The 25,212-nt window shown below is 40.8% G+C and overlaps 1 protein-coding gene across 2 annotated transcripts in view; it reads right to left on the bottom strand.

Moving 5' to 3' along the window:
* tinagl1 (tubulointerstitial nephritis antigen-like 1) overlaps nt 1–24,682 on the bottom strand; it is a 52,029-nt gene extending 27,347 nt beyond the window's left edge. The window contains exons 1-3 of one of the 2 annotated variants that reach the window (XM_081377120.1): nt 24,535–24,682; nt 20,306–20,625; nt 13,038–13,104 (exon numbers count right to left, since the gene is read on the bottom strand). In XM_081377120.1, the coding sequence (XP_081233246.1) occupies nt 13,038–13,104; nt 20,306–20,615 (377 nt within the window). In that variant the 5' untranslated portion in view covers nt 20,616–20,625; nt 24,535–24,682. The remainder of the gene's footprint in view (nt 1–13,037; nt 13,105–20,305; nt 20,626–24,534) is intronic. The other variant, XM_081377121.1, reaches the window with a different exon arrangement.
* Nucleotides 24,683–25,212: the final 530 nt, after the last annotated feature.

The raw sequence follows: 25,212 nt of genomic DNA, 5'->3' as shown, positions 1-25,212 counted from the left end.
AATTTAAAATTAAATGTTGTATAAATAAAAAGGTTAGGAATCATATTTGTTTCAAGTGTGTTTTATTGGGGGTGGGGGGCCTCCAACATGAATTTTGCCTAGGGCCTCCAAATGTCTAGATCCGGCCCTGGATATGGTAATAGGCGCTTAGTTTCCAACACTGTTAGCGGTCGACCAATCACAACAGACTGGGCCATCTGACCAATCAGAGTAGAGCAGGCTCTCAGAAAGGAGGGGTTTAGAGAGACTGAATCCTTTATCGAACCGTTTCAGACACTGTGAGAAAAGAGCTGATGCTGCAATGTATATTATGAGAAAATTAAAGTGTTTTTTGACCTTGGATGCATGTAAACCTATAGTAGGAGAAAATTAGAAGCCTTTTTAAAATAGCATAATTTGTTTAATTTGAGCATCCGTCCAACTAAGCACATGAATGAAGCCTCAAATCGTGCGTGTCATGCAAAGGTTTGCTATTATTTTGCCTTGCAGACAATAAAATAGTGGGAAAACATATTGCCTCAAACATATCTTTTTTTTTTTTTTTTTTTTTTGAGTCAGTAGGCAATGAGCTAGCAACCACCTCAAACACCCTAGCAATGTAGATATGGGTTTCACAATCACATTCTTCCTCAGTAAAATTCTAGTTGCACATAGCAGATTCTTTTTCTTCTTTCTGTCAGGTGACACAAATTGAAAGTCCTTGAGCTAAAGCTTCACACAGTACTTCAGATTGAGACATAAATTCACACACCAGCGCACACTTACTGGTTGAAAGTTACAAAAGGTCTTCAGAGTGCAAAGGTGTCAAGTGACCTGTTGTCAGCAGGAAGCCGAGTTTCCCATTCTGTCACGCTTCACTGTAATGCTCAAATCGGCGTCTGAATCAACAAGCCTGGCGGTCTCTGACATGCCCTCCGTTACTGAGCAAACAAATTTATGTGCTTTCTCTGTGTTTACATTTCATAGTAATCTCTAAAAGATGCCAGCAGGTTTAATATACGGGTTCCAGCAGGTGGCTCATATAGATACGGCATGGAAAAAAAAGAGATTTAGATTGATAAAACTGTCTGCAAAAAAATATATACATTTACAAATACATCCAGTAAAAATATGTAAATCCTTAAAGCAAGATAACTTAAAGTGGTTCACCCGGAAATGAAAATTCTGTCATTAGTTACTTCATCTTATGAACACAAATGAAGATCTTTTCCCTCCATTGACAGCTACGCAACTACCACTGTGACGCTTCAAAAAGTTCATAAAGAGATCGTAAAACTAATCCATATGAATTGAGCGGTTTAGTCCAAATTTTCTGAAGAGACACGATCGCTATATATGATGAACAGATTCAATTTAGGCTTTTATTCACATTTAAACATAGATCAGCGAACATAAACAGAAGCTCAACCGAACCTGCTTGACGCACGAGAATGAACCTCATTGGTTCTTGCAGAAGCTCAAACGTGATGCGTAACCCGAGAATGAACCTCATTGGTTCTCACACTTCAAGTGAACATGCTTGAGCTTAGTTTACCACAACTGATGTGTGTGCTGATCAATCTTTAAATGTGAATAAAAGCCTAAATTCAATCTTAAGAATCATATAAAGCGATTGTGTCTCTTCAGACAATTTGGACTAAACCGCTCAATTCATATGGATTTTAAGCGTCAAACAAAGTGGTAGTTGCGTTGCTGTCAATGGAGGGACAGAAAGCTCTCAGATTTCATCAAAACAATCTTCATTTGTGTTCTGAAGATGAACGAAAGGCTTACGAGTTTGGAACGACATGAGGGTGAATAATTATTGACCGAATTTTCATGTTTGGGTGAACTAGCCCTCTATCATAGCATATACAGTTTTAAAACATTTCTACAATAAATCTACAAAAGAATTGTGAGGTTGTGAGCTGCGGGTTACCTTGGATAAAAGGCTTTGGATTACTGACAAATTATAAATATTTCACATTCCTCTCAGTAACTACAAAGACTGCAATGCTTATGGCTGTAACATTTACACTGATAGTGCCAATGGAAACTAATGGGACATTACATCCAGGTGTTTGTGAGAGAGAAAGGGCGAGAGAGATGTGGTTACGCTGCTCATCCCATCACTGACTGAAGGACAGATCCTACAGGAGCCGCTGCGTCTGCGGCCGATACACGCTAAACCTACGGCACAGTCCAGTGAGGCTTGAACTCAGGAAATCTCAGGATTACAGAGGTGAATGTGAACCAGAGGGAACAACTCAACTGGGACGGCAGCCAGTATTTCATCTATCTTTACCACCACAGGAAGCAGGAGAACGTGAAAAAGATCCTGATAAAATCAGAGCTGAAAAGAGGCGAGATAACGTAGCAATGCCAGGAGGTCCGTGGTTGGTGTCAGGGGCGCAACTACCTAGTTTCAGAGGGGTATTCAGCAACAATTTTGGCGCCCCCCCCCAAAAAAAACCCCAAAGAAATAAAGAACTGTGCCATGTAGTCTAATGAGTGAACGAGTGATAGTTAACAGATGAAATAAGTACAAAATTGTCATTGATTAATAAATTTGAAGTATATTTCACAGTGATTAATCCACTGCTGAGACCTCTGTCCCTCTAGGGGGGTTCGGGGGCATGCCCCCCCGTAAGAAAATTTTGTGCTTTTTAGTGTTGAATTCATCAATCTGGTGCACTTTGAGAGTTCAAAATTAAAAGCTCCAACCCATATTCAGTGTGCAAATTAAACAAAGAAAAATTCAAACCTTTTTTAGTAACAGTGTCAGTCTATATTAGACTGCTACATAATAATATAATATTAGTCCCATGATAGTAATAGCCATATTTTGTAAAACAAATGCACTGAAAAATAAAGGAAACTTTCACAATTAGTTTTGTACTAATTTCTATACTTAGATGTGATTGGGCCAGCCCAGTGTCAATCAAGAAAAGAACCAATGGGCCGCTGATCTAGCCTACGTGTTTAAAGTCCCTGTAAAGGCAATTCTAAAAAAAAGTTCTAAACACATTATAAATGTTAGAAATGTATTGCTAAATCATATTACAAAGACTGTGCACTGTGAAGTACTGAATTGTGGAGTTAGACCGTTAAACAGTTTTTCACCGTTGCTGTGTTCCGGATTTTTTGGGCGGGGCTAAAACGGGGGCTCGATGACGCACTGAGGCCCCCTGAGCTATTGGACACGCCCCTATTTGATGACGCACTGGAGCCCCATTCGCATCAGTTTGCAACTCAATCGCGAGTTACTGTCAGTACTATTATTTACTACATCCTACAGTTTGCTAGCTAACTATGCCTTCGTCACGGAAATGCGTATTACCTGGATGCGATCACGTACAAAACAGATCGGTGTCCTTATTTAAATTTCCGAAAAACTATCATATCAACAAGAGGTGGATTAATTTTGTGAAGAGCCACCTTGATGGAGAGCTGAGGATCACCGCCAAAACCCGCCTCTGTAGTGATCATTTTACACGGCATAGTTTTGTAAACTTTCGTCGGAGACAACTGGGATTCATTGACTTATAATCCGCTGTTACTGGTGAATGTGGCCGAACCGACTATCTCCCGCCTCGGCCTTCATCCTCCCGTCGCGCCGACAACTGGTGCCATCGTCGGCAGTGCGTGCCCACCAATGAGTGTAAGTTGCCTTGTGTGCTTATGTTATAATTATAGTAGGTAGTCCAGGCTCGAACGTGTATGGCTTTGTAAAACAAATTAAGCTGCTAGGAGCATCCATTCCGGCTGTATCGGTGACAGTTGAGTGTTGTTGTGAGTCAAGCCTTGTTTATACTCGACGCAGCCGCAAGAGCGCGAGTCACCGCAGATCGCGCGCGCACCTTTCCAGACGGACGAGGCGTTTATACTTGACGCGCTCGCCGTTGTACTATTCTTTGAAACGACAGGGGGCGACTATTGGGTAATTGTCCTCTAAACCATCAGGAGTCAGCGGTGAGAAGAAGAAAGCTATACACACGTGACAGTTTATTTTAGTACACCACCACCAGAGTGGCTCTGACCACCACCAATACCACACTACAAAAAGAATTGTGTAAAACCCAGTAAACCCTGAGATCAGGGGCGTAGCAGCCATTATAAAAGTGGGGGGGACAAAAGCTGTATGTGACCATAGGACGTGACCCAAAGGTGATGTTCATTTTCCTGGCTCAAAACGAGGCGGAGGTGGTAAAATCCTAATAATGTTTAATAATAAGTTAATTAAATGTGTATTTTTTTGTAGATCATCATATACCCTAATGTGTTTCCCACATTATTTTTGTTGGTGGAGCTTGGTACCTCTAGGGGGGTCCGGGGGCATGCCCCCCCGGAAGAAAATTTTGTACATTTTAAAGATAAATTCATTAATCTGGTGCACTTTGAGTCACCCGAATCCACTGTTAAAAATAAATAATCCACCCGCAAACCGCCCGATGATATTCTCTGATTTAGATATCTGCATCTGATCATCACATTACAATTATTCAAATTCTGGTATCAAATTATTCAAATTATGGTAACATATCACACTGAAGTAGGCTGATTTAAAATGAACATTTATTTAAAATAAAAGTTCTTCTTTTGGCAAAATTACATTTCCTTATAGCCTAAACAGAGGCTTTACTCCCTTCAAACTTAAATTGTCAATGTTTCATTACATCACTGTTTGAAAACACAATTTTTTTTTGTACCTTTTATAAAGGCATTTTCCCCCTAATTTTATGCTCCATCTTTCATTTTAAATTCTTAAATTTGATCAATATATTCAATTAAAATAATAAGACACTAGGCTGTTACCAATCAAATTAAATAATTTACATTGAAAAAATATAACTGTATTAAATTAGATTATTTTAAATATTTTTGAATATACAAATAAGGAATGTTGAAAAGAATGATACTTTATGAAACTAAACCGCCAGTAGGAGGCGGCAGGCGACCGTCTTAATGAGCGAGTCATTGAGTCATTCATTCAAACGATTCGTTCAAACGGCTGATTTATTCAGAATGAGGCAGTTTATGAATGGGTAATTGAATCTTTGACTCAACCGATTTGTTCAAAACGCTGAATCATTCAGTAATGCAACGAGTGTTGCTGTGAGATGCGCGTTCTGTTGTGATCTTTGTTTGGGACTATTTTCGCTGATGAAACAGAGCAAAAACAGTCATTGCGACTAAAATGTAAGTGAGTACATTTTTGAGTACATCAAGTAAAATTATTGTAAGTTAATTTGAACTGTTTGTTTATTGAACTGTTATGAAACCAGTCACGGTTTCAATCTTGATGGCATTCAGGAAAACAGCTGGTCGTGTGTAGCCTTAGGCTATATATTGTTTCTTAACTAGGCTATATTGTTTCTAAAATGTTATAACTTCACGAGCCTCGACAGCGCACATTATGCCTGTATTATTATCAACTATAGGCTATCAATCGCCACTTACATCAAATGAAATAAAACAGAATCATCCATTCCTCCACACGCATCCATCCATCCATCCACACACGTTTTCGGTGATTGCCTGGTTATTTTTTATTTTTATATTAAAAATTGTTTTAATCAGGGCATTTGTCCGAAAAAAAAAAATCCGGGGGACAGAATCACCGGTTTCTAAAAGTGAGGGGGACGTGTCCCCCCCGTCCCCCCCGGTTGCTACGCCCCTGCCTGAGATTATTACTCGTGACAATAAAAACAAATATATGGAAATGAGAATGTGTAAACAATATAACTAAATTAACAATCTCTTACATATTTTCTAATTTCACTAAACATTTCATTAAGTTTTGTGAACATTTTTATTAAACATGGACCTTTATGTTCATTAAAAATACTTATTATGCTATTGTATGCTCATTTTTTAAATGTAAGGAACTCATTTAGATGTGCAAACTGGGTGCCCGTGTGGTGAGAAGTTCGAGCTCGGCCAGATTCGGCTCGAAGTCGTTCATCTTCGGATGCGGCGCCGCGCGCGTTGTTACAAAAAGTGCCGTGCACACCGCCAGGCGAAATTGGGTCTTGCGAACCCAACGCGCGAGACCGCCCACTCCGCAATGACGTCATTTTTGCCGCGCGCGCCTCGCGATCTTGCGGCTGCGTCGAGTATAAACAAGGCTTCAGTCGACGGCAGCGAGCTTTCCCGCGAGTGGGCGTGGTTTCAGCGCAGCCAGCGGACACGCCCCCAGCGTTTGAGAGCAGAGACTACTGCTCATTTTCTCAAGATTTTGATCGCTTATTTTATGTACTTGCCGGCTTTTTTTATCAATAAAATTTGTCTGGGTGGCTAATAACACATTTTTCCGTGGTGTGACAAACTCAGAACACATACTTCATTTTGACTTTACAGGGACTTTAATGAAAAATGTCAAAAAAAAAAAAAAAAATGTTTTTTTTTTTACTATTACAACGGCACTTACCCAGCGCCGCCAATTAAGCAAAACAAAACAAAACAAAACGAATGGGCCGCCGATGTACTAGTTTTGTGGGCCATTGAGACAAAGACAAAAAAAAAATAGCCTATTAGATGTATCGGCCCAAAAAGCACGTCGGCCCACGGGAATCTCCTAGCCTACATGCATGGACGTCACACTTTAAATCCTACCTATGAGGCGCCACGTAGGATTTAAATCAAACTTCGCTTATCAATACATACATAACACACGTGCATATACACCTATAAATTACTCGCATATACATGTATAGCCTACTATTGGATGTTCAAAATACATATATGAAATACACGTGCACACTAATATGAAATCCATACCAATACATATTATGTTAGTAATGAATGCATATACACTTGTAAATAACTTGCATATACATATAAACTTGACGCACGCATACACCTATAAATACTCGCATATACATATAAACTTCCATGCATATACACCTATAAACACTCGCACATACATATAAACTTCCATGCACATACACCTATAAACACTCGCACATACATATAAACTTCCATGCATATACACCTATAAACACTCGCACATACATATAAACTTCAATGCATATACACCTAAAAATACTCGCATATACATATAAACTTCCATGCACATACACCTATAAACACTCGCACATACATATAAACTTCCATGCACATACACCTATAAACACTCGCACATACATATAAACTTCCATGCATATACACCTATAAACACTCGCACATACATATAAACTTCCATGCATATACACCTATAAACACTCGCACATACATATAAACTTCCATGCATATACACCTATAAACACTCGCACATACATATAAACTTCAATGCATATACACCTATAAATACTCGCATATACATATAAACTTCCATGCACATACACCTATAAACACTCGCACATACATATAAACTTCCATGCACATACACCTATAAACACTCGCACATACATATAAACTTCCATGCATATACACCTATAAACACTCGCATATACATATAAACTTCCATGCATATACACCTATAAACACTCGCATATACATATAAACTCGATGCGCGCATAGTTTGTTAGTTGATATTTCATTTCAAATTGGAAAACAAACTAAGCATAAACGAGAAAACGGCCTTTATTCGATTTTTTCGTAAAAAAAAAAAAAAAAAGCCTAAAGCCTCTTACGTTGTTGATTTATATTCCAAACAAGAATTCGACAGCTCGCAATGTTTTTCTTACAAAAACCTCATCATTTTGCAGGACAATTGTCTACTACAGTATACAACACAGATTGAAGGGTGCCAATAATTCTGTGGTGATATACAACATGCTTTAAGAAAAGTTTATTTCCATCACACTGTAAAGTGTTTTTAGATATTATAGATTACATATACCAAAGATTTTACATATAAACTGGGTCAGCATACTGTTAATTACAGTTAGAGTACCATGGGAAGTAGGGGTGCTGATGTGACCCCTGGAGTGGAGCCCATATAAAGAAATATGGTTGGGGATAAAAGTTCACACAAACAAAACCAAAAAACTGTGGTGTTTAGCCTATAGGCATACATATTACGTGTGTTTGTTTTTATTTATGCAGTATTATAAAATACCCATATTATAACAAATAAATATATTTTGGAAATTGCCCTTTAAAACGAAAGCTCAGTTTGTGGTTCACAATTACTTGATTAAAAACAACAAAAACAATAAAACAAAGACAAAGTCACTTAGATTAAACACTTTTTTATTGATTTTTTTGTTAACAGAAGTTATATCTAGCACCAAGTTTAATTGCCTTCGCCGTCCTGTCAATCATCTGTCTCATTCTCGCGGGTCGCGGATATGATTACAGTTTCAGTAAAACTGTATTTCACCATCATCGGTACCCACCCTCAGCAATCGCATTACAGTATTTGCAATCACCATCCCGTTTCAAAACGGAGCGTCTAAAAGAAAAGTTCTGACTGCTGCCTGAACATTGGTCAGTGAGCCTCTCCCGCTCGGCGCTGTCAAGCGCAGCTTCACCACACAGATTTAACTCCGCACAGCTAAATAAAACAGGCTGGTGGCAGACTAATAATTAATATCTCTGATGTAAAGATTTCTGTGAAACGCGTAAAGTTGCACAGAAGAAAGCCCAATAGGACCTGCCCTGTACAGTTTAAGAATCTGTAGCCATAGTAGAGGACTCTTATTTTGTAGAACAGACCCGAGCAACAACTGATGACGTCACATGCTCAGACTTGCTTGACCAATCGGCAGAAGGGGGCGTGTCAGGCCGCCCACATGTGGAAAACTAATTTTGAAGTAATTTGTTCGTTTTTTGCCTGAGAACTAAAAAAATGAAAAATCAAGCCGAAATCTCATTTTTTTCGTTTTTTTTTTTTTTTTAAACGAAAAAACGAATAAAGGGGCCGTTTTCTCGTTTATGCTTATTTCATTTCAAATTGGAAAACAAACTATCAAAATGACACAAATGACTTTTACACTGAAATGCCTTCCGGTTACACTGAAATGCCTTCCTTTTACACTGAAATGCCTTCCGGTTACACTGAAATGCCTTCCGTTTGCACTGAAAAGTTCACGCACATACACATATGAAATCACTCGCATATACATATATACACAAAGCACACATCCACGTTATGTATGCGCGAGTGTTTTATGGATGTGTATGCGCGCATCGAGTTTATATGTATGTGCAAGTGTTTATAGGTGTATATGCATGGAAGTTTATATGTATATGCGAGTGTTTATAGGTGTATATGCATGGAAGTTTATATGTATGTGCGAGTGTTTATATGCATGGAAGTTTATATGTATGTGCGAGTGTTTATAGGTGTATATGCATGGAAGTTTATATGTATATGCGAGTGTTTATATGTTTATATGCATGGAAGTTTATATGTATATGCGAGTATTTATAGGTGTATGCGTGCGTCAAGTTTATATGTATATGCAAGTTATTCACAAGTGTATATGCATTCATGACTAACATAATATGTATTGGTATGGATTTCATATTAGTGTGCACGTGTATTTCATATATGTATTTTGAACATCCAATAGTATACATGTATATGCGAGTAATTTATAGGTGTATGTGCACGTGTGTTATGTATGTATTGATAAGCGAAGTTTGATTTAAATCCTACGTGGCGCCTCATACCTACCTGTTGCCTTTGACCATCCACTTATTTAGCTGCTGGCGCATCAGTTGACATGCCATCTCCTTTTCCCTCTTTCTTTTTCTATTTTTAGTCCCGACAGCTTTTTTGCTTTATCCATCTTTATCGACTCGTACCTGGTCGCTCAGCGCTCACGGCGCCCCCTCCCCTCCCTCTATGTCAAAATTCTATGATGGAATCTTATGAAAATCCTACTCTAGCCTGTTAGTCCTCTAAAAAGTTATATAATATTGAGGAAATGCAAATGCAGAAATTATTTAGAAACGCACAACAGCAGCTACATATAGATTTAAAAAAAAAAAAAAATTACCATCGCTTTGGCGCCCCCCTGGTGCTGCGCGCCCCTATGCGCTGCATATAGCGCATACCCACTTTTTGCGCCACTGGTTGGTGTGATCACAGAAAGCACCGTCACGCCAAACTACCATAAACAAATCAACAACAGTCTGAGTCAGACATACAAACAAAAACACATCTACAAGCAGAACACAAAACATGAGCATTTCGGAGTACTTTTTTACATGCTGAGGCTGTGAAAAAATCCTCACATTGAAATTCCTTCATGGCAAATTTGGATGCCCAGAAAAACTATTAAAACATCATGGTACAATTATTAACTAAAGATTACATTTTAAAGTCAAATTTAACAAAGATTATCTTTTATCAACCTGACCCTGTATGTACAGTAGTAAGTGGGAAAGCACCAGGGCATTGCAAGGATTGACGGCTGTCATATTTACGTCGTAATATATATTAAAATATACAGTGTTAGGGAGTTACTTTTAAAAGTAATGCATTACAACATTGCACTACTTTCTAAAAAAAGTAACTAACTAATTGAAGGTAATGGGTTACGATACTTTTGCGTTACTTGTTCTCACCTGGGCTGGGCTTGCTTGTTCGTGTTTCAATAACAACAAAACAAAAGCTAATTTTTTTGCAAATATAAAGGCCCTTTCACACCAAACGTGAAATTAATAAGCCTCATGCTGAAGGAAATGTGAATTCACGTCTGTACAGTAGAGGCCAATAAATGAGAAAATAAAATAACTTGCGTTATTTATTTGAAAAAGTAACTCAGATATTTTGTTGTGAATTTAAAAGTAATGCATTATTTTGCTTGTTATACTTTAATCTGAAAAGTAATCTGATTACATAACTCAAGTTACTTGTAATGGGTTAACCCCCAACACTTATACAGAAACAGGTAAACTTCACCCCTGCCACAAACAGATATATGCAATATGTGACGACCACGTGCACACGCCACACCGAAAACAAGCAAAACTGGAGACCACATATTCCCAGAGACAATACTCGTATCACTGCTGTGTGAAAAAGCTTTGGCATTGGGGTAAGGAATTCCTGCTTTTCTGTTTTGTCTAACCATCACTAGTTTCTCACAAAATATAGTGCAACAGCACTTTATGACAATGGAAGATAAGACGCTTTTAAACCAATAAATGTTATCCATCTTAAGTCAGCTATTTTCAGTGAATGTGCAAGACTTCTGATACTTTAGCTGCTATTGGTAAATAACTAGAAAATTAAGAAAGTGCAGTTATCTTTGTATACTGTATAATTATAATAATACATTAAAATAATATGGTAAGAAATTAAGTATTATGCAGCATAACAAGTTGTTTTGTCCAGATGAAATAACTGAAGGAGATGACAACATTAGCCGCGTTTCCATTACCCTTCAAATTGCGCAAATCGAAATTGCGAATTGAAAATACGCTCAATGGAAACACGTCAATTTCGCAAAAACTCCCATTTATCGCAAAAAAGTTTTCACGCTCGCATGAGGTGGTTTTTCAGGCAATTCGAAAAAGAAATATTTCGCAAAACTGCCATGGAAACAGTTTTTGCGCATTTACAGATCACCTGACGTAGATGACACAGTGTGTTTGGACAGAATACGAGACAGAGTTCTCTATTAAATTCATATAAGACAAAAGAATCACAGGAATAATGGATTCTAAACCTCAAATCAAAGACCTCGAAGCAGATATGAGGGAGAAACACCCAGAAACACCTCATATGTGCCGCTCACAAGCATAATAAGGGTCGTTCCTTACCATTAATGCTTGGAAAACACACATACATCTCCTTCGATTAATAATAATGGCTAGTGCAGTGGCTGAGATATAGTACATAAACCTTCCAACGTCCGTTGCCGTGGTTTTTGGAATGATTTTACTTATCGCGAGAGGAAAAAAATTCAGTTTTAGTCACATAACATCAGTTAATGGAAACGCTGTCATTTTGCAATAGTTTTTTGTCGATATTTTGAAAAAAATTGCTTAAAAATAAGGTGATTTTTATTTCTTGAAAATGTGACTTCATAATTGTGATTTTATAGAAATGTTTTACTCAAAATAAAATATTTTAATTTCACTTAGAAATTGCTAGTAAATTTCACAAATAATTACAAAAGAAATGGCAAGTGGCACATTAAATTAACCATCGAATTCTGAAGTAGAAAGACAATGATCAAATGTTGACAAATGTACTCCAATAATCTTCATTTTTCCATATTTCCAACTGTGCCTATTTTATTTTATTTTATTTTATTTTGCTTTGCATGTATGGGTAACTGACAAGCAAGTGTTTTAAATGTAAGCAGCTTGTTGACTTGTACTGGAGAGATGTGTGGAATCGTTCACCAATTATCTGTAATTTTCGCAGCAGATCTCAGCTGGAGGTTTTGTAGCACGCATGAAGAGTTCAGTCCGTCAGCTTTAGAGCGAATAACTGCCTCTTCACGCAAAACAAACATACAATCCATCCCCAATAAAAAAAAATTGTTTATTTTATTTTACAGCCAAAGCAGAATGTTTACTAATTTATATTCTGTAGCAATAAATGATGTATTCCTACATATTGGTCCTTAACCAAGAAGGTTTATGTGTCCACTGACTCCTCAAACAGTGAAAGGGAATGTGCTTCGACTGTGGCTGGTGCAACGGATTAGATTCTATGAGGAGAGATAATCCTATTAGCGAGGGGTCTTATTGTAGGGAGAGAGACACGCAGTAAATATTATGGATGTATATGTGCTGTACATGATCCTACGGTGTGTTTGTACTGCTCACACTGTCGGGATCAAATGGTCGCTGAAGGTGAAGCACATGTATGGATCTGCGGGAGTTTAGGAATGTGTATAATCTTTCCAGGACCGAAGGGGTCCCACTGTCCTGACCTCCGAAGACCAGTCGAGACTGATAAACCCTGCCAACATGTGTGGTGATGCAGCCAACAATGGCCATGGATTGAGAGATCCACAGTGCCCTTGGAAAGGCTGTGTTGTCCGTGCTATGAAAATACTGGGAAAGAGAGAGAGAGAGAGAGAGAGAGAGAGAGAGAGAGAGAGAGAGAGAGAGAGAGAGAGGTGATATGCAGAGTTCAAACTCACCATAAATTACAGTTCTCTTTGTATGTTGCTCCTGAGTGAAACCTTTGGCCATTCCTTTCACAAGAACCTGAAATCAACAAACAACCATGATTATGAATCAATCTGCAGGCGATAAGAGGAAGTGGCTAACTACTACACATTTACATTTTATGCATTTGGCAGACACTTTTATCCAAAGCAACTTTGCATTTCAAGGCACACATTTACATTCATATCAGTTTCTTGCTTTCCCTGGGAATCGAACCCATGCCCTTGGCGTTGCAAGCGCCAACGCTCTACTGTTTGAGCTACAGGAAAGCTTCAAGAAAGAAAGTAGACTTCAGTGCCCGGCAGAGGAATGTTTCCTTGGCTTTCCCGGAGACTTTGCTGTCGTCATGCCTTGACGAGTTTAATCAGAGGTTTCCACATTGCCTGTCTGGAAGTGGGCAGGCCATCTTTCCTCTTCTCCTAATACACCAAGTGCAAACTACAGTAAGTATACACTTAAGTGGAGCGTGTGCATATGCCGGACGGCTACATCCAACTATCACCTTTTGACACAGAAACAGACGCGCATACAATCTCAATGCTAGTAAGCAAGGTCTTAACCATGTCTTGAATGTTGGCAGGGGTCTTTTATTTAAAGGGATTAACTGATTAAAGGATTGAAAGAGGTTTAAAGGAATAAAGAAAAGGGAATAAGAATTGTAAAATAATTTCTAGGCCTAACTGTAGTTGTGAATTAGCCCTAATAAATAAAAAAATATATATATATTTAAACACATTCATTTATTTTTTTAAAGTATGCACACATTCACTCTTATTTGTGTGTCTAATATGTCGAAAACGCAAAACGTTTCTTGTCTCGTCACATTAAGTTATAAATGACATGAATCAAGTAAATGATAGCATATTTTCAATTAAAAAGATTTGCAGGATTTGATTAAAGTTGAGTAGTTTGCATCAGTGGATATTATTGTCAGTCATTTAACATTTCTGTTGTGACACTGTTTTCAGATACACTTTTAGTCAAAGCCACTTGAAGGAAAGTCTGCAAAAAAAAAAAAAAAACGTAACGTCGTACAACTCTGATGAAAGTCAATGACGTCAATGCTGTAATGTGATTGGTTATCAAGGCACACGTGATCCACGTTAGCCATTACACAGTCTCCAATGGTAGAGCCACAATAATAAGACCATCTCTGGTTTAGCTACACACATCTTACCATACACACTTAATGCCCCTCTCAATGTCTATAGTGGTTACAACCCTGTCTTGAAGTGAAGTGTGTGATTTCTGCACCATTAGCAGCACCAAATAGAGTTACATAACAACAAACATTGAAAGATGGAAGGAGGGCTTGAAACTTCTGTGGAAACCGTAGACGGGGTTAAGAAGTCATTAGGTAAATCATGACCACGTTGAACGAATTCGTCCCTTTGATTTAGTTAAATCGTTATCTGGGAACAAATTAATAAGTCATATGAACGAATTCTTAATTCATGTCCACAATAGCTAGTTTTCCCCATAACTTTTTAATAAAACATGGTCACAATTGACCTAAAATGAGGAAACACGGGCAGATAATTCATAAATCGTGGCCGAGAATTCATAACTCATGAATCACAAATATTTTAAGCATGTTTTACCAGAGCCAAATTTTTTAGAGGGCCCTCACAAAAGTGTGATACGTGACATTTCCTGTTTGCTTCCTTTAACAGCAAAGTTCAGGAAGACACTAGGGAAGAGTTCAGGACTGTGTGTTCTTGTAGCATGTTTATGTTCTTATTATTAATTTTACAATTCTGTGGTCCACACACAAATTGCAAACATTACTAAAAAAATCACTTGCGTTTCTTTGGTTTATTTTTTGTTCATCTGTAAAATTACAGGTAGGCGTTTTTTTTAAAGATTTAAAAGGTCACGCTTTAGCCCTAAGTTCTTCAAAGAATATAGGAAGCATGAACTATCAGATGTTATTTTAACTGTAAATGAAAGTGGCTTTTCCAGAGAAACATTTACTGAGATTTAGCAACTCTCTCAGTCTGAGTAATGCTGAGCTGTGATCCGTGAAGTCATACCTGCCCTATAGACATGTCACATGACTGTCGCTCCTTTGGCAAACACACATACCTGTTGTGATCCCTCCCTTCCCTCCTCGTACATTATAGGCATTCTTTCTGCTGACCTCCATTCAACTGCTCCCTGCCTTCCGCTCCCCGTCCTGCTCTTTTCATGGGAATGCCACTGTTCTCTTCCCATCATTAGGTTCATGACTGAATATTTAACACCTCAGTGGCACTACACTACCACAGTGAGGACCATGAAGCAAGACTAGCAGGAAAACATTAACAGGGAAGAATGTGGACTTGGTTCTCCATCATGTTTCTAGAAAATAACTAACCTTTTCTTAACAGCGTAGACTTCAAACATTGGCTGGGGGCTACAATTTTTCTCTATGCATACTGATGGATTTGATTTGTGACTAATGCCCAACTACATTGTCACATGCCTGTCCTGTCTTGTGCTGCACATGGGTGTTTTTGTTGTTTGCCATGTGTTCTTGTTTATTGTCTAGCCCCTCCCATCTTGTTATCTGATTATTAGGTTAATTTGTCCCACCTGTTGTGTTCGTTACCCTCCTTTGTTTGTTCCCCTATTTAGCCTCCTTGTGTTTGTAGTCTTGTGCTGGCTCGTTGTCCGTGTTACCTGTATTTGATGTTCCTGTGCTGTTGGTATCTGAGTTCTGAGTTTTTGTATTTTGTCTATGTTTGTTTATTAAATCTTCTCTGCACTTGAATCCTCGTCTCTCGTTCAGTGTCCCGTGACAGAACGAGCCAGCCAAGTATGTGGATTCAGCAGAGCGAGATTTTTCCTCCGGGGGAGAACAAGGGAAACTCCATTTCCCTGTTTGAATATTTTGCCAGGTGTGCTCAGAGAACTTTGGAGGAGGAGAGCACCATGTCTGACGGTGATCAGATCGGAGGAGGTGGTTCGGTGGTTTCGGAGCCGGTGGTCAGGAGACGGAGGAGGAGGAGAAAGGCGCCACTTCAACGTCACGTCACATCTGCCCAGCCAGAGACTGTTCACGTCACGTCTGCCCAGCCAGAGACGGTTCACGTCACGTCTGCCCAGCCAGAGACGGTTCACGTCACGTCTGCCCAGCCAGAGACTGTTCACGTCACGTCTGCCCAGCCAGAGACTGTTCACGTCACGTCTGCCCAGCCAGAGACTGTTCACGTCACGTCGGCCCAGCCAGAGACTGTTCACGTCACGTCGGCCCAGCCAGAGACTGTTCACGTCACGTCGGCCCAGCCAGAGACTGTTCACGTCACGTCGGCCCAGCCAGAGACTGTTCCTGAGCCTATGTCTTCGGACAAGATGGTCGTCGCTGCCGCCGAGCCTGTTCAAGTCACGCCTGCCGAGCCTGTGTCCCCTGACAAGATGGCCGCCGTCGAGCCTGTGTCTTCGGACAAGATGGCCGCCGCCGAGCCTGTTCACATCACGCCTGCCGAGCCTGTGTCCCCTGACAAGATGGCCGCCGTCGAGCCTGTGTCTGAGCCGGTGGTGTCTGTTCCTGAGCCTGAGCCCTCTGTGACCGCGACACTGGCCATTATGGCCACAGCCATGTTGTGTGTGTGGGCTACGCACACACTTGAGCCGGTGGTGTCTGTTCCTGAGCCGGAACCAGTGTCTGTTCCTGAGCCGGAACCAGTGTCTGTTCCTGAGCCGGAGCCAGTGTCTGTTCCTGAGCCGGAGCCAGTGTCTGTTCCTGAGCCGGAGCCAGTGTCTGTTCCTGAGCCGGAGCCAGTGTCTGTTCCTGAGCCGGAGCCAGTGTCTGTTCCTGAGCCGGAGCCAGTGTCTGTTCCTGAGCCGGAGCCAGTGTCTGTTCCTGAGCCGGAGCCAGTGTCTGTTCCTGAGCCGGAGCCAGTGTCTGTTCCTGAGCCGGAGCCAGTGTCTGTTCCTGAGCCGGAGCCAGTGTCTGTTCCTGAGCCGGAGCCAGTGTCTGTTCCTGAGCCGGAGCCAGTGTCTGTTCCTGAGCCGGAGCCAGTGTCTGTTCCTGAGCCGGAGCCAGTGTCTGTTCCTGAGCCGGAGCCAGTGTCTGTTCCTGAGCCGGAGCCAGTGTCTGTTCCTGAGCCGGAGCCAGTGTCTGTTCCTGAGCCGGAGCCAGTGTCTGTTCCTGAGCCGGAGCCAGTGTCTGTTCCTGAGCCAGTGTCTGTTCCTGAGCCAGTGTCTGTTCCTGAGCCTGTGTCTGTTCCTGAGCCTGTGTCTGTTCCTGAGCCTGTGTCTGTTCCTGAGCCTGTGTCTGTTCCTGAGCCTGTGTCTGTTCCTGAGCCTGTGTCTGTTCCTGAGCCTGTGTCTGTTCCTGAGCCTGTGTCTGTTCCTGAGCCTGTGTCTGTTCCTGAGCCTGTGTCTGTTCCTGTGTCTGTGTCTGTGTCTGTTCCTGAACCTGAGCCGGTGGTGCCAGTTCCAGTGCCCGAGCCTGTGGTGCCAGTTCCAGTGCCCGAGCCGGTGGTGCCAGTTCCAGTGCCCGAGCCGGTGGTGCCAGTTCCCGTGCCCGAGCCGGTGGGGTCTGTTCCTGAGCCGGTGGTGCCAGTTCCAGTGCCCGAGCCGGTGGTGCCAGTTCCAGTGCCCGAGCCGGTGGTGTCTGTTCCAGTGCCCGAGCCGGTGGTGTCTGTTCCAGTGCCCGAGCCGGTGGTGTCTGTTCCAGTGCCCGAGCCGGTGGTGTCTGTTCCAGTGCCCGAGCCGGTGGTGTCTGTTCCAGTGCCCGAGCCGGTGGTGTCTGTTCCAGTGCCCGAGCCGGTGGGGTCTGTTCCTGAGCCGCCCGAGGGGTCGTCTCCGCCCTGGCCGCCCGAGGGGTCGTCTCCACCCTGGCCGCCCGAGGGGCCGTCTCCGCCCTGGCCGCCCGAGGGGCCGTCTCCGCCCTGGCCGCCCGAGGGGCCGTCTCCGCCCTGGCCGCCCGAGGGGCCGTCTCCGCCCTGGCCGCCCGAGGGGTCGTCTCCGCCCTGGCCGCCCGAGGGGTCGTCTCCGCCCTGGCCGCCCGAGGGGTCGTCTCCGCCCTGGCCGCCCGAGGGGTCGTCTCCGCCCTGGCCGCCCGAGGGGTCGTCTCCGCCCTGGCCGCCCGAGGGGTCGTCTCCGCCCTGGCCGCCCAAGAGAGAGTCTCCGCCCTGGCCGCCCAAGAGAGAGTCTCCGCCCTGGCCGCCAGATGGACGGTCTGCACCGCCCTGGACTCTCGAACTTTGTGTCCCGCCCTGGTCTGTCCCTCCCGTCCCGCCCTGGTCTGTCCCTCCCGTCCCGCCCGTCCCGCCCTGGTCTGTCCCTCCCGTCCCGCCCTGGTCTGTCCCTCCCGTCCCGCCCTGGTCTGTCCCTCCCGTTCCGTTCGGGTCTTGTGGAGCGTCTGGTAGCCGCTCCGTAGGGAGGGGGTAATGTCACATGCCTGTCCTGTCTTGTGCTGCACATGGGTGTTTTTGTTGTTTGCCATGTGTTCTTGTTTATTGTCTAGCCCCTCCCATCTTGTTATCTGATTATTAGGTTAATTTGTCCCACCTGTTGTGTTCGTTACCCTCCTTTGTTTGTTCCCCTATTTAGCCTCCTTGTGTTTGTAGTCTTGTGCTGGCTCGTTGTCCGTGTTACCTGTATTTGATGTTCCTGTGCTGTTGGTATCTGAGTTCTGAGTTTTTGTATTTTGTCTATGTTTGTTTATTAAATCTTCTCTGCACTTGAATCCTCGTCTCTCGTTCAGTGTCCCGTGACATACATATCCTTTCTATAGGAGAGCATGATTGTATGTCTTTTGTCATGGAGGAAACTAAAACATTATTGGACTTGGAATAAAATTATGAAAAATTATGTCATTGTTGCTTCTGACTGGTTGTCTAGGAATCTTAAAAAAAAAAAAAAAAATCATCACTAGTCGTCTGTGTGACTCACTCACACACCATATTTCAAATCTTCAGGATACGATATGATAGCTTTGTTTGAGGAACATACTACAATTTAAGTTGTTATTGCCTGAAAAGCTTGATATTGGCCCTAGATATGCTCACGAGAGAAGCAGCATGAACATGATGAACAAATCAAACAATGAATCAATTCATCTAGTTCACAGAAGTGGTGTGAATGTTTTGCTCATGAATTTCGAGTTCTAGTTCTATTAAAATCGCTTTCAAAGAAAGTCAGCTCACTCAGAAGGCCATAGCCATGAGTGACCTATGACCCGAAACTCGACTTGTGTACGGCCGTTACCGAAAGCCAGTGATTACAGTTTACAAAGTTATAAATATGGATTTTTTTCTTACAAAAACGCTTTGTTTTGCTTCAGAAGGCCTTTATTAATACCCTGGAGCCATATGGATTATTTTTATGATGGATGGATGTGCTTTTCTGGGTATAAAATCTCAGGTACCATTCTCTCCTATTATAAAGCTTGGAAGAGCCAGGATATTTTTACATATAACTTTGATTGTGTTCGGCTGAAAGAAGAAAGTCATATACACCTAGAATGGCTTGAGGGTGAGTAAATTATGGGATAATTAAAATGCCTGTGTGAGCAAACCCTTTGAATTTTTTAATTAAATTAGGGGAAGGGTTTTTTTTTTACATTGATACTATATAAGTCATGATTGACAGTTATTAGAAATATGACAAAGACTTTGCTACTATTGGCATCTTCCCGAAGCCTAAATCCGAATTCGGAAAGGCACAGAAAAGGAATAACGCATTCTACAGAGCACCTAAAGGGACACGGTTACATTACAGCAGACTACATCAGATTTCACTTATCACGTGAAGATAAGGAGGGATGACTGGGAGATAGGGAAGATAAGGAGAGATAAGGAGAGTGATGTCACTGCTCCCTATACAGAGTATGCGTGATTGCGAAATGGAAAGTGAAAGTAAAAAGTGAGTGTGCATTTCAAAAGCGATTTCAATACCCCGCATATTGATAACGACTCCCTGGTGCCCGCAAATTATATATAATATTACCAAACTATAATTATGAGAGAATGCAAAAGCATTGAAATATATATTTTCCTTCTATCTCATGTTTTTTTCATTCACCATGTCCCTTTAGGGGCTCCGTAGTATATTCGGCTTCGGGCACATCCCTAGCTCCTACCATGGGAGCAGTAACTGCTATGGGAGGATACTATACTGGAGGCTATACATAGGCGTAAGCGGTCGATAATATGCATATTTCTTTTTGAAGTTTGAAAGTCTCATTCCCTTATTCTTTGTTGCATGGAAAAGAACAGCACAGTCCTCTTTATGTTCTCTTTCAACTTACTTGGAGGGTATGGAGGATTTGTTCCCAGGCAGTGGCTCCAGAAGTCAGGACAACAGTCGGACACGGTGCGGTTGCAGAACAGGTCGCAGTAACAGATGGTGTCCAGGTACGGGACAGTGCACTGGTCGTCTCGGCCGGGGCAGCAGCCTCCTCTCCTCTGGCAGTAGGAGCCGAAGGGGTCCCGGATCCCCGTGCGGTGCAACGGGCCGGCCAGTTCTCTCCTAGTGCGGGACTGAGTCCTCGCCGTCATTCCCTCTTCTGACAGCAGGAGGAGCGCTGCAACGGCGGCCAGCATCAAGAGCTTCAACATTGCTTATCTGCTATAAAGAAATCAATATAGCAAAACATCAGCCATTAGGGTCAACTTGCAAATCAAAATTGAATTCAAAGCAACATTATGCTCCATCATGCTGCAAAAAAACCCCAACAACAACGATATAGATATGATTAGAGCAGAAATAACATTTGAGTGAAAACAGAAATGACAGATACTGGAAACAGAGCTTTAATGGAGTGCGATTCCTAACGGCGATCATTTGTTTTCCACTTTCCTGAAACACACTGAACTCGAGGCCATGAGCCAACAATCTGCAATATAAACAACACTGATAAACAGACGTTCCTCTTGTTCTTATTTTAATAACGCACTCATCCTGCAAACACAATCACAGCACAGCGGTAGATGAGCACAGACAGAAGTTAGAAAATCATGAGAAATTATTTTCCACTTCTGTTGAGTTTCTGTGGGTTGATCTATATGTTAAGGTGTGCATGAAGGGTGCGGTCATGTGACTCAGGCCTCAAGTTACTGTAGACGTCCATCAGTCTTTATTTCCTTGCTAAATTGTCCAGGAAAGACTCACAGCAGTGACTACTGCAATGTAAATATTGTCTAACACTAAACTTATCCTTTCCATGCAGAGCACACAGGTCATTGCCCACTAACTGCATTGTCTATATTTGATCTCACTTGAGACATTTTGTCACGTTTATAATATTTGAGCTATGCGTGAACAGATATTTGCAGCACAGTTATCATGTCAACATACTTGGCACCACCATGGATCACATACTGAGCAGTGCAGAACAAAAAAAAAATGTCTGTGGAAAACAAAAATTAACCAAAACATTACATAATCCACTTGGAGTGTTTACATTTAAACAGAAATCTAGAAATGTGCTTCATATTTGATTCAACATGTTCCAAAGCTGGATGTAATTGCTTATTTAATGTGCCGGATTAATTTATATTTTGCGTTCATGACGCTAATCTGTTAAGTTACCTGGTTCTCTTTGAAATTATTTTTGGAGAAATGAGGATTAAACTATAAAAGGCCAATGGTAGCTGCTATAGCTTTACACTCTTGCTTAATCACTTTTAAGTTGTGCTTTGTATGGAAATGTCAGTTTAAGATGGATGTCACTTTAAAAACGAGTGATTTTAAAAGGAAATTGGACCAGTTTATCTTCATAGGGCAAGTAGCTGACATGCAGGAAAATTTTTACTATCAAACTAATGGAGACAAAACTTATCATTGTTACGGAAACAGCAACTTCCTCTTGTCAAAACCAAGGCAGTCGCACATACAGGGTAAGACTCTTATTAAGGCTGTCCTTTAAAATTATATCAAATAGCACATTTTCATGTTTATTTTTACACAAAATGGGCCTCATGAGGAATATATGCATATGTATATTATACATATTATGGTAACACTTTATTTTACAGTGTCCTTGTTACATATGTTACATGTACTTACCATAGTAATAACAGTAAATTATGCATAATTACATGCAACTAACCCTCAACCAAATCCTAATCCTACCCTAACCCTATAGTAACATGTAGTTGCTTAATATTACTCAGTACTTAAATATATAATTACACTGTAACAATGACACCTTAAAATAAACTCAAACCCATATTATTTAAAAATGCATTACTAGACAGACAGACAGACAGACAGACAGACAGATAGATAGATAGATAGATAGATAGATAGATAGATAGATAGATAGATAGATAGATAGATAGATAGATAGATAGGTAGATAGATAGAATTATAAATTCTAGATTAATAAATTATTATTTGGTGCTTAATTATTAATAATGTCAATGCTGAAAACAGTTTTTTGCTGGGTTTTTTTTTTGTTCAGGATTGTTGTTTTTTTTCAGGATTCTTTAATGATGAAAATTTCAATGAACAGCATTTATTTGAAACAGAAATAATTTGTAATACTATAAATATTATTTGATTAAATGATTTCTGAAGGATCATGTGACACTGAAGACTGGATATATAATGCTGAAAATTCAGCTTTGATCACAGGAATAAATTAGACTTTTACATTTAATAATATAGAAAACAGTTATTTTAAATTGTAATAATATTTCACAATATTTCAGTTTTTACTGTATTTTTAATCAAACGAAAGCAGCCTTGCTGAGCAAAAGAGACTTCTTTAAGAAACAACTAATGGCTTTTAAGAGTTAAATAGCCTTTTTTTAAGTCATTGTTTGAGGTGGCCTTTCTTCTCTTCCTCCTCATTAAATTGATCAAAAGACTTCACTTTCACTGATCTTCCTCCCTGAGAACAATATCTTGACATCACACATAATTGCGCTCAAGCTGCCATGTGGTCTCGGGTTAAAAAGAGGAGAGCCTTGACAAAGACGAGGAGGCGGCGAGCAAATGACAGAAAAAGCATCATTAATTACCCAATCATCCCACCGGGCACAATGTCCCCCATACAGACAAAGAACAGCCCCGGAAACAAAGTCCACTGCTGTGCAGTTTTCTGCATGACTGTGCCTTTAGCGGACCAGAGCTCAGCCTCAACACTGAAACATATGGCAGCAGTGTCGCAGTGCCATTACTAAGACACTCATTGAGTGAAAGAAATGTTTGACCCCGCTGTCATGGCGATCAGTCCAGTAAACACCAGTAATGATGCTTCTACAGTGATCTGGATATTTCAGCTTTTGAAAGCTGGCTGATGCTCGCCTGTTTCCTCACAGCGGGAGTGTAGCGTGTAGAGACGTGTTGACTTTTACATCACAAACGGCCCGTAGGACAATCTGATGTGCAGCAGACAGTAAAACACAGCTACTACACTGAGCACAAATCCCTTTCATCGAGACTAACATCAGTGCTTTTCATCACACCATTCAACCAATGAGCTGATAAACACAATATAGTCATATCTCCAACCTCACATACATGTACAGGTGGTTCAACACAACAAACAGAGCAGACGAAAAATACAAATACAGGCATTATTACCTTCTCTCAGTCTCGTCTGATGGATCTTCACATTAAGTCTAACTTTGAAAAATTAAAGCTTGACTAACTAATTTCAAGCTCCATTTAAACAATCAACAGGTTGATATTTAAAGTACACCATTATGATTGTAGAATGACACGGCATGGACTTTGAGAGCGGGTCAAGAAGCTTTCACATGCAGGATTAAATAACATTAGATAGCAGACGGAGGAGACTTTCTAGAGGTTTCCATGCATATCAGAGGTGACTCAGGTTCATGAGCTGTCAAAGAGTTCAGCGCTTGAATCAGACACAACCTACTTATGATTTACATGTATTGTAATACTGGATACAGACACCAGTGTACGCTTTATTTCGATGGTCCACTTTAGACGTTCTGCTAACTATAAGTAACTTTACAACTACATATCAACTTACTCTACTAAACCTAACAGTCTACTAATACTCAGAGTTAGTTGACATGTTGCAAAGTTACTTATAGCTAGTAGAATGTGTAAAGTGAACCATCGAAATAAATTGTTAGCATTATTAAGCAAAAATATATGGTTTTGTACATCAAAAATTATTATTTTGTGGCTTTGCAATGTAAAGATCATATTAAAGTAATAAAGGATATAAACATTCAACATATATTTTTTATAATTATAGGTTAGGCTTTCAATGCAACACTTAATTGGCTTAAAAAAGGTTCAAGACTGATGTAGAATATTCTAGATTCAATAGCAGTAGAAGTAAAATGAGTAAAAATGCTTCACATTTCATAACTTGAACTTCTTTTACTTTAAGAAACGACATCACTGGAACACGTAAAGAGAATAATGAGTGTCGTACTGTAATCGTACTGTAACTACGCACCTGTCTGACACATCAGAAAGGGAGGGAGGAGGTTACACAGAAAAGCACAGGATTTAAATAGCTGGAGAAACAAAACAAAAATCCCCCACCTTGTTTAGTGAAATAAAATCCTTCTTCTGGTTGTATCCAGTGAACAAAATGTGAGCAGGTCTGTTTCAGCTACAGGTCAAAGTAGTGAACACAGTCGCACACACACTCTCTTCAGCCTCCAGTCTGGCCTCTATTCACTCTCTATATAGAGGCAGGACAAGCCCTCCGACCCAACCCTCCTGCTTTTCCCTCCTTCTTTTACTTTCTGTCCCTCTTTCTCCCTCCCACACACCCAGACACAACACACACATACACACACACACACACACACTGAGCTACTTCAGGTTAAACCCCTTTCCTGGAGGTTTTTGACTGCTTGTGTCACTTATCTTTCCATGCCACACTTTTCCTGTTGGTTAATACGTCACAGATCATTGTGTTATTCGTCTAACACAATACAACCTCTCTTTCTTTATTTCTGTAGCTATACACAAAGCTCATTCATGTCTGAGGTACTTATTTCAATCACCACCTGCTGGTCAGTCGGACAACTACATTTACGATTCAAGCTACTAATTGATGGATTACCTCAAATAAAGTTTTCAGGAGTAAAAATAAAAAAATTACAAAGTGAAAAAAATTATTAACATTAAAAAATATTAACATTGCTCAGAACTGAGGGAGTATCTGTGTTTATAATACTCAATATCAGCAGTTGTGAGGCACATGTACATGCT

This window comes from Scardinius erythrophthalmus (genome assembly GCF_964197995.2).
Source record: "Scardinius erythrophthalmus genome assembly, chromosome: 10".
In the NCBI taxonomy this organism is placed as follows: domain Eukaryota; kingdom Metazoa; phylum Chordata; class Actinopteri; order Cypriniformes; family Leuciscidae; genus Scardinius; species Scardinius erythrophthalmus.
The sequence above is the reverse complement of the archived record's forward strand: the minus strand, read 5'-3'. Positions and strand labels throughout refer to the sequence as shown.